This window comes from Sparus aurata, chromosome 12, assembly GCF_900880675.1.
Source record: "Sparus aurata chromosome 12, fSpaAur1.1, whole genome shotgun sequence".
NCBI lineage: Eukaryota > Metazoa > Chordata > Actinopteri > Spariformes > Sparidae > Sparus > Sparus aurata.
The window spans coordinates 13,818,075-13,831,106 of NC_044198.1; the positions used below are offsets into that span (position 1 = coordinate 13,818,075).

A 13,032-nucleotide genomic window follows, 5' to 3' on the forward strand; every position below is an offset into this window, starting at 1 on the left:
CCAGGGGGCAGAGGGGTTCCCCCAAGTGTACACAGGGGCAAACCCATGGATCCATGAATATTTTATGTAAATGAAAAGAGGAAAGACTCACAGATGGCTGATTTGAATCTGTGTCTGTGTTTATGTGTGAGACAGAGAACAGAGGTTGATCAAGAGACGCAGGATGTGTTTATGAACCGGGACCCTCCACATGTGCATGCAGTGTGTGTGTGTGTGTGTGTGTGTGTGTGTGGGTGTGTGTGCTGTGGTGTGTCTCTTTGTATCTGTGTCTCAGTCACCAGCTGTGAAATGCGACTGCGTACATCAGCAACACGCGCAGCTGTCTGTTTGGCAGAGTTTCTCCCCTCCTCCTGAACGCTAAAGCAATTTTCGACTGAGCTGTGACAGATGATGGGATTCAGTAATCAGTGTCATTCTGTGTGTAAGGCATTTAAACTGCGCTTTCAAAGCCAAGAGACTTTGGCCAAGTAATCGCTCAACTAATACTACCGGTTGACAACCACATCAACCCACGCAGATATACTATTATGTTTGTGCCTTTGTCCCGCCTCATTCTGGCTTTTTAAGAACATATCACAAAATGAGGGGATAGAAACACAAACCACAGCAGCGATGAATCACTTTCAGAATGTATTTATTCATTCATTCATCATTTGTGCCAAAGGGACTGAGAGGCTGCAACATGACGTTTGAGCTTTTTATGCATCTTAAGTGTTTTTTGATTTTTTTTTTTATGATGATTTAAGGTTTGAAAGCAGATCATTAAATTTGTTTGTGTTATCTCTAAGTATGAAGGTTTGCATGTTTTAGATGGTTCCCTGTCCTAACACACCCAATCATAGGCTGATGAAGAGCTGATCATTTGTATCAGGTGTGTTGCGGTGCAAACACACGCTGCATGATTATGGTGATTATTTTCATTTTGACTGAGTCACAGCAGGCCAGAGCACAGCGTGATGTTTGGACTCTGATTGTTCTTGCCGAAACCTCAAGGATTTTAAATACATCGACATAAGAGAGTGCAAATTCTCACAGTTCTCAAGCTGAAACCTTCTGTGAAACTAATTGTGAACATCAGGGCTGCAATAAATGATTATTTTCATTACAGATGAATGCACCAATTATTTCTCAATGAAGTGATGATTGTTTTGTTTAAAAATATCAGAAAGTTGTGAAATTTTCCATGGAGATGTCTACTAGAGCCCTACAGAACCAGAGGCCCGACCTTGGGCTATGCCCGGGATGGGATCTGTGCTCTTTTTCTTTTTGTTTGGCTGCTTTGAAGTCTATCCTCCTTGCTGAAGCACTGACCAAGTCTCTGTGACACAGCCCTCCTCATCACTCTTGAGCTTTTAATCAGGCCTCACGCAGTGACACACACAAAACACACACTCCTCTCTGTCCTATAAACAACTGTTTGACTGCATAGGAAAAAATACACTGATATTTAACTGAGGAGGAGGAGGAGGAGGAGGAGGAGGAGGAGCACTGCTGCTGCGGCCCTCTGTGTGCGTGAGATTCTCAAGCCATGGATCAGGTGGGACAGGTCATAAAAAGTATCACCCTGATCAATAACGGGCAGGATGAGAGGAGAGAAATACGTCCTTAATGAGGAAAATATTATCGACATTACCTGCATCGATCCTCCACCAGCAGAAACGATATGTGTCTCTCTACATTAACATGCGATTTTGCACGCCAGGATATATACAGCTGATGTGATTCACTGATTATTATAGGATTATTTATAAATCATTCTATAACTACAGTTTCTAGCCTTTGTAAACGTGCCACGGTATTTGTCACAGGACATTACTGAGTGCATTAAAATAACCGAAAGCAGCCTCTCAAATCTGATTAATGGGTTCTTTAAATAGAAGGAAACAGACTGTGCCTTTTTGACTTTAGACCAGCTTATTGTTGGTCTGTGGCGCCGTCGCTTTCTGCTGCCTCAAGAGACAATCTTCCATCAGTGCGCCTGACCACACCTCACTTTAAGACCAACACGCCCAGGGGCGCGCACATCTATTTGTGATATTCGGGTTTAGACTCGGGCGAGGGCTTCAAATGTTGCATTACATTCGGTTTATTGTCGGGTTGGACCTCTACGCCATGAGCAGCTCATGGTGACGCTCTTCCAATGTCTTCTTTTGTCTGACTAGTCAGCCAAAACCCACTGAAAAATCAGTTCACAGTGACATGAAACAAAGAAAAGCAACCAATCTTAAAATTTTACGACCAGAGAGTGATTGTTTTTGCGTAAAAAAGGCAAAAATGATCAATTGATTATGGGAATCATTGCTGATAAACTTTCAATCAACTGATCCACTTCCTGTTTCAGGTGTAATTACTAATTACTTTGCAGATTACATGCTGCATCAGAGACAAAGAAGTATGGATGTATTTCATCTACTAACACATATGCATACATGTAAATATACATGTATGATTTACTTCCATTTGTATATTCAATACTTAAGTACCTGAATATTGCACATTTTTACATTTTATATTGATGCCTGAAGAGTTTGCCTCAGTGTGTGCCAGTGTTTATGCTGGGACACACTGTTCACAGGCAGTGTGTCACCACTAATCTGTTCTCAAACATCCAGACAGGACTCACTGCGTGTGCCAGTACACAGATTCCACAGTGTACCTTCACCATGTGTCTTTACCTCTCTGGGTATGTGTCCATGGTACCAGCCATGGCTCCTGATGTCAGCGGCGCTCAGTTTCAGCTCCTCCTCCAGCTCCTTCCGCAGTTTCTCGGGAGGAGACTCCAGCAGATACTTCTCTTTGGAGAACTGCATGGAACAAACAGGAGGTGAAAAACAAAAACGTGAGTGGGGGCAAGTTTACACAAGGGACTCATCACATGTCTACACGCACATCTATGTATATATAACCATCATTCATCCAGTTCAATCCCACTGGGATTAGGATCTCATTTTAAAGAGAGATTTGAGTACATAAGTATAGTTATGACTACATAATAGTCGTGTTCAGGGAATGAAATAAAATCATGTAGTGTCATTTTGTAACACGGGTGTCTGGTTCCGAGCTACAGCAGCACACGCACAGATATGCACGAAGAAAAAACACACACCTGTGTTACAGAAGGCAACACTGCAGGAAGCAACAGTGTGTGCCGCCTGCCACACGGGCGTGCACACACTCACTCGGGCACAAACACTCCAAACACAAGAAACAATCCAATCGACCCTGACCTGATTACTGAGAGGCTGAAATCATCATGTGTAAGCCCTTCTTGTTCTCATGCGCTGCGGAGACCTAGCTTCAGCATTTGAGTGTGGTCACTGAGGATGGAGGATGGGTTGCAATAATGCCAAACACACGCACACACGCACACACACACACACCGTCATTCACAAAATTCACACACACAGACACGATGGATCCTATTTTAGATTTCAAAGCTTCGTATTTCTGTGCAGGAGGGAGGGCACGCGGGTGAAATCTGGGTTGTAAAACATGAAAATAAATTCCGCCAGAATATTTTCACGGGTATTTGAAATCTGCCCTCCAGCTGTGTGTGTGTCGGAGATAATGATAAGGAGCACGCGCCGGGCTTCTACGGCGATGCTGGGACCCGGATTGGTTGAAATCCACCACCGAACTCAGAGGGGAACAACTCAAGAATGTTTGATTTATCCACAGTGTGATGCACTCAGCAACTTATCTGTGTAGGTGTGGAAAGAGAATAGACAATAATCCCACACTGGGACCCCGCCGCGGCGCGAAGACACCGTTAACGACCCGTGATTGCGGAAAGATTGAGTTCAGCTAGACGATCGCAGACGAGGCAAACTGAGGACACACACCGACACGAGCTCTTACACAAACAACCACACAACGCAAAGAAATCCACACAGGAATAAACAGCGGGAGGAAATCATCTCGGCTCTGCCAATATGAAGAGAAATGAGACTGGAGACCAAAATAAACAGTAAACAGCCTTGTCGCTAAGGCCGCCCTGTCGCTCCTCCTAATATTTCCTTTCAATCTCCTTCTCTCTCTGGCCCAGTGTTGTTCTCCTACTTTTCTCTCAGTCACACTCTTTTCCCTCTTACCCACAGTTCCTCTCATCATCCCCCACAGTCGCGAAGTTTCAGTAAGTTGTTCGACTTTTGCTGAACGAGACAGACCGAGGGGGAACAGCAGAGGCAGTAAAAGTGAGGATGGGAAACGGTGATGATCTGTGTGTTTGTGTGTGTATGTGTGTGTGTGTGTGTGTGTGTGTGGAGTGTGTGTGTGTGAGATACGGGGAGGCTACAAGAGCCAAACAATCGATCTTATCATCTCCAGGTCACTGCGAAACAAAATTATTAACTTCCTCCTCTCTCTTTCCCCCTTCTCCTCTCCAATCCTCGGGGGAAGATGGAGGAATATCGCCACCGAGGCTGACTCTCTCAGATTAGATTTGAGGTGTGTGAGTGTGTATTAGTGTGTGTGTGTGGGTGTTTGTATGTGAAGAGGCCAATAAAAGAGCAGAGGGGTCAAGTGTGCAGTTATTGCTTTTCCTTGTCTCCGTGGAAACCCAGGAGAGGCCTGCCACTGAACTGATGCTTAACAGTGAACTTGGTGTGTGTATATATGTGTGTGTGTGTGTGTGTTTGTGCGTGTGTGTGTGTGTGAATATGTGAAGGGGTTATGGGGCAAATTGAAATGTCAGCGGGGCTCTATTTATGATACGGTTCATGGAATAGGCTGACATCAGAGGGGCCGCACTGAAAGAGGCAGGAAAAATTGACAGACAAAGAAAAAGAGATTTGACGAGGATGGAACGAGACACGAAAAACATCACCTGTTTTGTATTCTAATGTATGAGGGGGTGAAATGGAAACCATGCACACACACACACACACACAAAAACACACACACACACACACACACTGGACGGTATCAATGTATATCAATGCCATGTTTTTATATCGCAGCTACATCCCTCTTTGGGGCCATTTGTACAGATCTTACGCCTGTTGCGCTTGGGAAATGTATTCCCCTCTTCGCTTCAACTCAACTACAGAGCGCGCGTGCTGTGAAGGCAGACACACGCGCTCTCCCCTTTAAAGAGAGAAAGAGGCGCGAGGGCACGAGAGATGAAGCGGAGCGATGACACAGCGGGAGCCCAGAAAAGGTGAGAAGAAGAAATTCTATCAGGCAGAAATGTGTTGATCGTTGATAAAAGAGGGGATAAGAACAACGGGAGACATTTACAAATGCGATCAATAGGTGTTCACCTCCCTTATAAGGCCCAATAAGCTAAGTCCTTGGTTACCAGAGCAACATATTACTGTGTTTGTTTGCCTGTTGGCCCTTCTTTAATCAACTACAATGGCAGTAACTCTATTTACTTTGTACTGCTACTGCTGCCACTGATACTGAAAGATATCTGATATTAAAGACCAATTCCAACTCATACGTTTATTAGTCAAATGATCGTACATTACATTCAGCACCACTGCCACAATTAGCACTACTACAAATATTGCTATCAGTAATTCCTCTCACAATGACACTACAATCATTTGCCTACTTACTTATAGCTCTGACTCATAATAATGATTAACACTGTTAGCTGTTAGTTACAGTGTGACTTCAACAGCTGCTGCTGCTGCTAAATAAATGAATATCATGCTGTGGACATTACTTATTTAAGGTATTGAATTCTACTGGTTTAAAACCAGTATTACTGCGTTTACTACACTTAATACATCTGCTAGTACAACTATATCTGCTTTTAATACTTTAACTTTAACAAGTACCTTTACTACCACTACTATTTGCTATATACATCGGTCAAGGTAGCGGCAAAGAACTAAAAAGCGGAAATACAAAATGCAAATCCAGAGCACACAAGCACGCGATGATATTTCCTTTGAGAGCTACGTGACATATCCAGAGTACAAACACGAGAGAGGATTCATCAGCACGGCAGCCGGATCGAATTCATGAACCAAGACGCAGGCAGACGGACGGCAGCAGACAGGCAGCAGAAACAGTCAAGAGACGGACAGAAAAACACAAGCAGCATACATAAAGACAAAACATCAGACATTCAGGAAGGCGCGGAGGCGGGCAGACAGACAGACAGACTGACAACAGTAAGTCATTAACGTAGACAGAGAGGCAGACACAGAGGCAGGGAGACAGGTAGCCCATTAGCAGATGAGAGAGTTTGGGCAATTTAGCAGCTGATGCAGGACTTTGCTTCACTGGGGAGACGAAGAGAGGGAAAGTGATTGGTGTGCGTGTGTGTGTGCGTGTGAGGTGTGTGTTCGTTTGCGTGCACATGCAGGACGTGCATTCATCCGTGCAGGCGTGCGCATATGTGTGTGTGTGTGTGTTCTACATGGGTGGCACAATTAATGGATGGGGCTCTATTTTTGGGTCGGAGTTGGAGAGAAAGTAACACCGGGTCACCGAAGATAAAGCATCGTTCACATGAAGCCAGGCTCAGACATATTCGTTGCAACCCTGGCGTAACGTATAGTTCGTATGTGAGGGGGGGGAGTCAGGGAATGTGCCACAGAGATTAGGGGACGTGCGTGTGTGAATATGAGTTTATAGATGACAGCACAGCGCGATCCGTCGCCTAATTTACACCAACAAGCACTCGAGCCTCTTTTTCCTCACAGCGGGCCAATTAGACGGTTTTTCCGACTGATGACATCACCGAACACCCTCACCCGGGTGAAAATTGACACCGCTATCACTCAACATCAGCGGGAGGAAAAAAAAAAAAACACGGACCACCTAAAAAGGAAAATAAATGAAAGGGATGATAATGGGGGGGAAATTCGAAATATATGCACATATTTATACATATATTAGGCACACGCACCCCTTTTCTGCACGTCCTGTGAGCGTGTGTGTGTGTGTGTTTGCGGCTTTTGGTCTTGTTCTGTTGTCTGTCTGAAGCTGCATTGATTATTTTATGTGTTTATTACTTCGTCCAGTTTGCATATTCGCTGTGTTGCTTCTTTTCTGTGGAAGTGCGACTGTTTGCAGTTCTAAAATACAATAAAAAGGTGCACTATGTAGTTTTGGGGAAGAGAAAGAAGAGAAAGATCTTCATTGGCTGATATTTCTTTTTTATTATGCCTAAACAAACTCTCTTTGTTTTTGTGACTGAATAAACTGAATAAACAAACTGACCTTAAAGGACAACACAGTTTCATACTGTTTTACTTTGTTTATATTTGGCGCACCCTGCCGCCTTTCTCGCTGCAAACAGTGCTCCGGGGACCTCATTTTCCTCTGAGAACAGCTTGTTTGTTCAGTTATAGAAAGGATAAATATTTCTGAGTTTGTATTATTACCTCATTAATATTGTAAATGTTCAAATTCTAATTTACACTTAACGCCGCGGGGTGGAGTGTTGACTCTGGCACATATCAGCATGCCGTTGTTTGTGGTCGAGCTAGCTTGTTTGCTAATTCATCCACAAGGAGCACGAAGCCGAGTACCTTGAGCCTTGTTTATTTTTTAGTCAAGGTACTAAAAAATAAACAAGGCTCAAGGTACTCGGCGGGAGCGAGCAAGGCGTGAATGAGAAACGAAATGGAAGATAATTGCCGGCGAGTGTAAAAAACCCGCAGGAAGGAAAATTTAGGCCGTGGCGTTTTACCAGCGTGGATGCAAAACACATCCCGACAACAACAACAACAACAACAAAGAACAAGAAAAAGCACCAACAAAGAAGGAGGAATGCATCCTTAACAGGCTGCAGCACTTTAGATCCGAGCTCATGTCAGAATGCATTGTCTTTCTTTTTCAGCTTCTGGGCTAGCCTCTAACCCCGTTGTCATGGTAACGCCCCAAGTGGTGGCGGTGGCAGTGGGGGGGAGGAATGGGGCTGGGTTTTGGGGGGGCCACACACACACACACACACACACACACACACACACACACACATTGAGGTCAGGGGTCCAGTTCTCGAAGAACCTTTCTATCCTTTGATCTGCTCCCTCTTTCTCCTCCTCTCAGCTCTACGTCTCCTCGCTTCTGGGGAGTTACAGACCAGGATTACTGCATAAAGACCCCCGTATCCTCCTATCTCCTGTAACACACACCTCCTGCACACACATGCACACACACACAGGCATATTATAGGGGTTTATGTGTACATACGTGGCCAATATCACCCCTCTCCAGACTGTCATAATCCCTCTGCGCCCTCCAGCCTGATTTTCTACTGTTATATTCACACTGGTTCACACGGGTATAATAGTCTTTGCCACACATGTAAAATGATATGAGCATTGGAGGGTGTGCTGGTTACATTAGATGTTTAATATTTACTCTTTTTTTTCCTTCCAACAAAGGTGAAACTTGCATCGAATGAAAGAGAATGAAACCTAATTTGCGGCGACGCAATAAAGAAAGCTAAACGGTGAGTTTGACATTCTTGTTTCTGAGAATAGTCGGGACGGAATACAGTATACACTGGTGAGCAGTGTGATAGATTGTTTGGCACACAAGTTGGACTTATCAAAACTTTACTTTGTAAATGACAGTAGGGTTAGTTAGAATATATATATATCAAAGAATATTTAACACTCCAAAGCAAAATGTGAATGAAATGAGCAACTGCTGTCGAGAAAGAGAGGAAAACATTGGAAATACAATTCTGCTCAGGCCCAACAAGAATGCACCCAAAACTTTTTGAGCCAACTTGGGTTCAGCTCAACCTGAGCCCGAGCCCGAAACACTTCTGGATGACTCATGGTTTTCTACCTTTTGAGTCAATGGAAATATCACTGCCCTTTTTCTCTGTTTTCTCTGGTCACTTAGCACCAATTTCAAAAGCACTTGCATCTCTCTACTTCAATAAAGGCCCCGTTTAATGCAAGGGCCACCTTTTTGATGATCCCTTTAATAAAACTGAATTTATTTCTCATGTAATTTAAACGATATGTCCCTCAGATTCTTTAATGTATTAGTTGGCCTATAAAGGGCTACATCATCAAATCCTCAGCCCGTCTAGTATACTAGATAACAGTGTAGTAACAAAGCAGTTTCCTAGCGCTAGCATGGTTATTCCTCATCACGTGACCCTCATCTCGCAGGTGGTGCGCTGAGAGTCTCCAGCAATCAGCCCCTATTGATGCGGTGGATAAATCGGCTGACTCATATGGTATTCATGAGATACCGTTTCCTGACACCTGCGCTAACTTTGACTCACCATGCTCTTATAAGGGGAAAAACGGTGGTGGTAGTAGTTAGGCTGTCTGCCCGTGGAGCGGACTTTATAATGCAACATGTTGTTTAACATGATCTCATGTGAAAGCAATTCGAGAACGTAATAAAATGAAGCCTCACTTATTCATGTACATGGGAACGGAGAGAAATTGGACCCAGAAGCGTCCATAACCTGTTGGGCCCCGAACCAGGATGAGACTCCGAGCTTTATTTTAGGCTGTAAGTAAAAAAAACAAACACACACAGCCTGCGATAAAAAGCTATTTATACTTTGCGGTGTTTTCACACTTTTTTTTCCGTGCACAGGTGCTTGTCACAAACGGGATTTACCAGGCAAAAGAAACACAGACGCAAAAAATAACGGTGCTGGTGTCTCATAAGTTCAGACGGTATCAGAGAACCCGGCTCTCCAGGCGGGGACCGAGAGACGACTGGTGGAGAGACAGAGAGAGAATATGAGACTGATTACAGTGACCTTCTACTGTCGTTAGCAGTGAGCGTCTCCCACAAACACGTACAAAGGAGTACGCTCGCCCCTCGAGGCAGCTGGATGCCGATATCCTGCTATAGAGACACACACACACACACACACACACACTGTACAGTATATATAGAGCAGTGGTGCGAGCTGTCAGCCGGTGTGGTGTCAGAGAAGAGACCCCCTGGATTGAGTGACAGCTGGTGGACAGGATATGACATACAGCTACACTCCCAGTGAGACGGCAGGAGGCACAGTGCCACTCTCCTCTCTGCCTTCGCGAAAGTGCACTCTCCTTCTGCTGTACATTTTTTTCTCCTCCCTACCTTCATCCCCATTACTATCGCTTCTCTCAACCCCATTCTGTCTGTTGACTCAATTTCAAGAGCCTTAATTGATATAAAGCAGGGCTGGGCAATACGGCCTTGAACTAATATTGCAATATATTTAGGCTGTATCGCGATACACAAATATATATCGTCCTCTGTGGAGACACTCTGCCTTATGAATATTGTAATTTTCCAAAATGAGCATTATCCTTTACATCATTATCATCTATTGATGTTCAATTATGGCACCTCTTTTTTTTCTAAATTACTGAATACAACTTTTAAAAAAGAAGCGCAAGGAGTTTAGTATTTTCTCCTGGCCTGAGAAAGTACCTGTGGTCCTCCTCTGGGGCTGGAGGCAAAACCTCCACCAATCAGACGAAAGGGCAGGAGACTCAGCCTGAGAGACACTACCCAGGGGAAAAAGAAAGTCCTTAATTCACTCTCCTTTGCACATAAAGCCTAATTGCTGTGACAATTGAACGTGACCCTGATTAACATATCAACGTTTTTATCAACCACTCTCTCCTGATGTCTGAATCACAACGACAGGAGGCTTAAATAGGATTCTGAAAAAAGTGAGAGGTGGACGTGTCGCTCCCCTCCCCAGTGGAGATGTCGCCCTTGTTCGAATGTAAAAACAAAAAATGAATGCACCCAAAAATGTCTGTTGGAATCATCCTTTGCACTGTGGCACAGTGTGAGCCACGGCTTCGGGTACATCTCAGCACATTAGGTCAAACCAGGCTGAACTGAGAGGAAGCTCTGCCGAGTCGGTCTGGGTAACAACTTTCAAGGCTACAACATTGAAGCCTCGACTGTCGAACACAACTGATAAGCTATGACCTCCTCGTGCGTCCCCAGGCGTCATCAATAATGCTCAAAATCTTGTCGAAAACGTAACGAATGAAGGCTAAGACTATCAAAATAAGTTGCAACAAGACTGATTCTTCTTTAATATATTAATGCATGTATCCACCATTGTCTCTATGGACCGAGCCCATCTTCCTCCCCGTCCTTCTCTGACTCCGCCATTCATATTTTAATGTCTCTTCTTCTGTGAATCACTTCTTCTTTTTGTTTCTGGCTCAAAGACCCACTGAAGCACTTCATCGCTTTATTCCTCTCTCTCTCTGTAATCAATGGGGGGAGCTGTTTTATGAGAGGCACTGAGCGAAACACAAGAGTGTGTGTGTGTGTGCCGACAGACACTGTACAGTATATATACTGACAATCAGCTGCTGAAGGCCTGAATGTTCTGTTCACTGTGGTTTTGTGCGTTATTGTTACGATTCTTGTATATATATCCACACCTCTCCTCACTCCTGTGAACTGAATTGTATATTTTTCCAGCTCATTTATCTCCGTCTTTTAACAAACTGTTGTCTAACGGAGTGTTTGCACACGACATCGCTGTTGGCGACGATGAAAGGAAGGGAAGGAAGAAAAAAAGTAACCTAGACATCACAGGGATGCAAAAGGAAACTTTTTTTTTTTTTATCCCCGCAAAACATGAACAGACTGGGAAACACTAACACATACACATGACACGCTGCGTGAACACACACACACACACACACAGACACAGAGAGAGGAGCGGAGAAGATTTTAATGATGTTTGGCTGTTAAGTACGATCCTGACTGCACGCTCCCCCCTCGCCTCCTGACCCGTGGCTTCTCTCTGCTAAACAGGCCTGTAGGCTACACACTCACACACACAAACTCACACACTCACACACACGCACACACACACACACACACTCTTAGGGGAATAACATCCATTTCCCCAAAGCATCTGCACAGACATAAATCCTCTCTTTCATCACAACACAACAAACAGAAAACACAAAAATAGCATGTCTACAAACACTGTATAGGGATACACACATATGCACGCACGCACACACACACACACACACACACAATCACAGTCAGACCGTTCACACAGGTAAAAATAGAGCTCACAGGGTTTCAATTTGCTGATAACGTGTTCAGTTATTGATGTCACCCAGAGTGCGATACAGATCCTGATTAGAGATTACACAGATTCAATTAGACGTTTCTCTGGATGAAATTAGATAGCTTGCATGAACCTAATTCAATTTCAATTAGTTTAATGCGCCTGCTAATGACGCAGCAGTGCAGCTACACACATTGCGTCGCTGTTATTGGATACACATATGAATTTAAAACCCGTGACTCACCCGGCGATGAGAGCACCGGAGAGTGTAGTGCGCTGAGGAGGCTGATCCGAGCCGGGTTCTCTTCAAGGCTTTGAAAACATTTTTTTTTTTTATTCAAGCAGCTTCTGACTGGAAAATTTAACAGTTTTTGGTTGATATTAATGAAATTTAGAGGATTTATTTATTTTTCTTTGTACTCTTTAACTTTTTGAAATGGGTGGGGCTCAGTTGTAAAAAGGTGATGTCAGCAACAGTGTAAAGGAATCTGATGAGAGCTGGTGTTAAATTCCTTATAATTAGGAGAGCTGTGAGGATCAGTTGAATAATAAATAACTAAATCCAGAGCAAATTAACCGATAACTATTTTGCTACTGAATTAATCGTTTCAGTCCGTTTTTTTAGCAAAAATGTCAAACTTCCTGGTTTTCTTCATCATTTATGACGGTAAATGAAGATTCTTTGGGTTTTGGACTGTTTTTTGGACAAAAGAAGCAATTTGAAGATGTCATTTCAGGCTCTGGGAGTATTTTCCTAGTTTTCATGGGCTTTAGAAGACACAGTCTGTGTGTATTTCAAGTTTTCACCTCTTATCAAAAGAAATAAAGGAAGAAAGAATGGAAAGCATAATTTCAAAAGAATCCTAAAGACTGCATTGATTCTGCTTGACTGACATGAAAGTATCTGTGTATTCATAAAGAAAAACAGCAAAAATAGCAATTCAGTCTGATATAAAATTTACCACAGTGGGACCTGGTTCTGATTCAGCTTCATTTTCCTCTTAAATGTTCGGGAGTGTAGATGCACTGCTGTGTCGCTA

General features: G+C 43.7%; 1 protein-coding gene across 2 annotated transcripts in view; it reads right to left on the reverse strand.

The window, feature by feature from the left end:
• sh2d3ca (SH2 domain containing 3Ca) overlaps positions 1-13,032 on the reverse strand; it is a 64,981-nt gene that overhangs the window by 12,389 nt on the left and 39,560 nt on the right. For both annotated transcript variants that reach the window (XM_030435996.1, XM_030435997.1), the window contains one exon: positions 2,676-2,804. In XM_030435996.1, the coding sequence (XP_030291856.1) occupies positions 2,676-2,804 (129 nt within the window). The remainder of the gene's footprint in view (positions 1-2,675; positions 2,805-13,032) is intronic.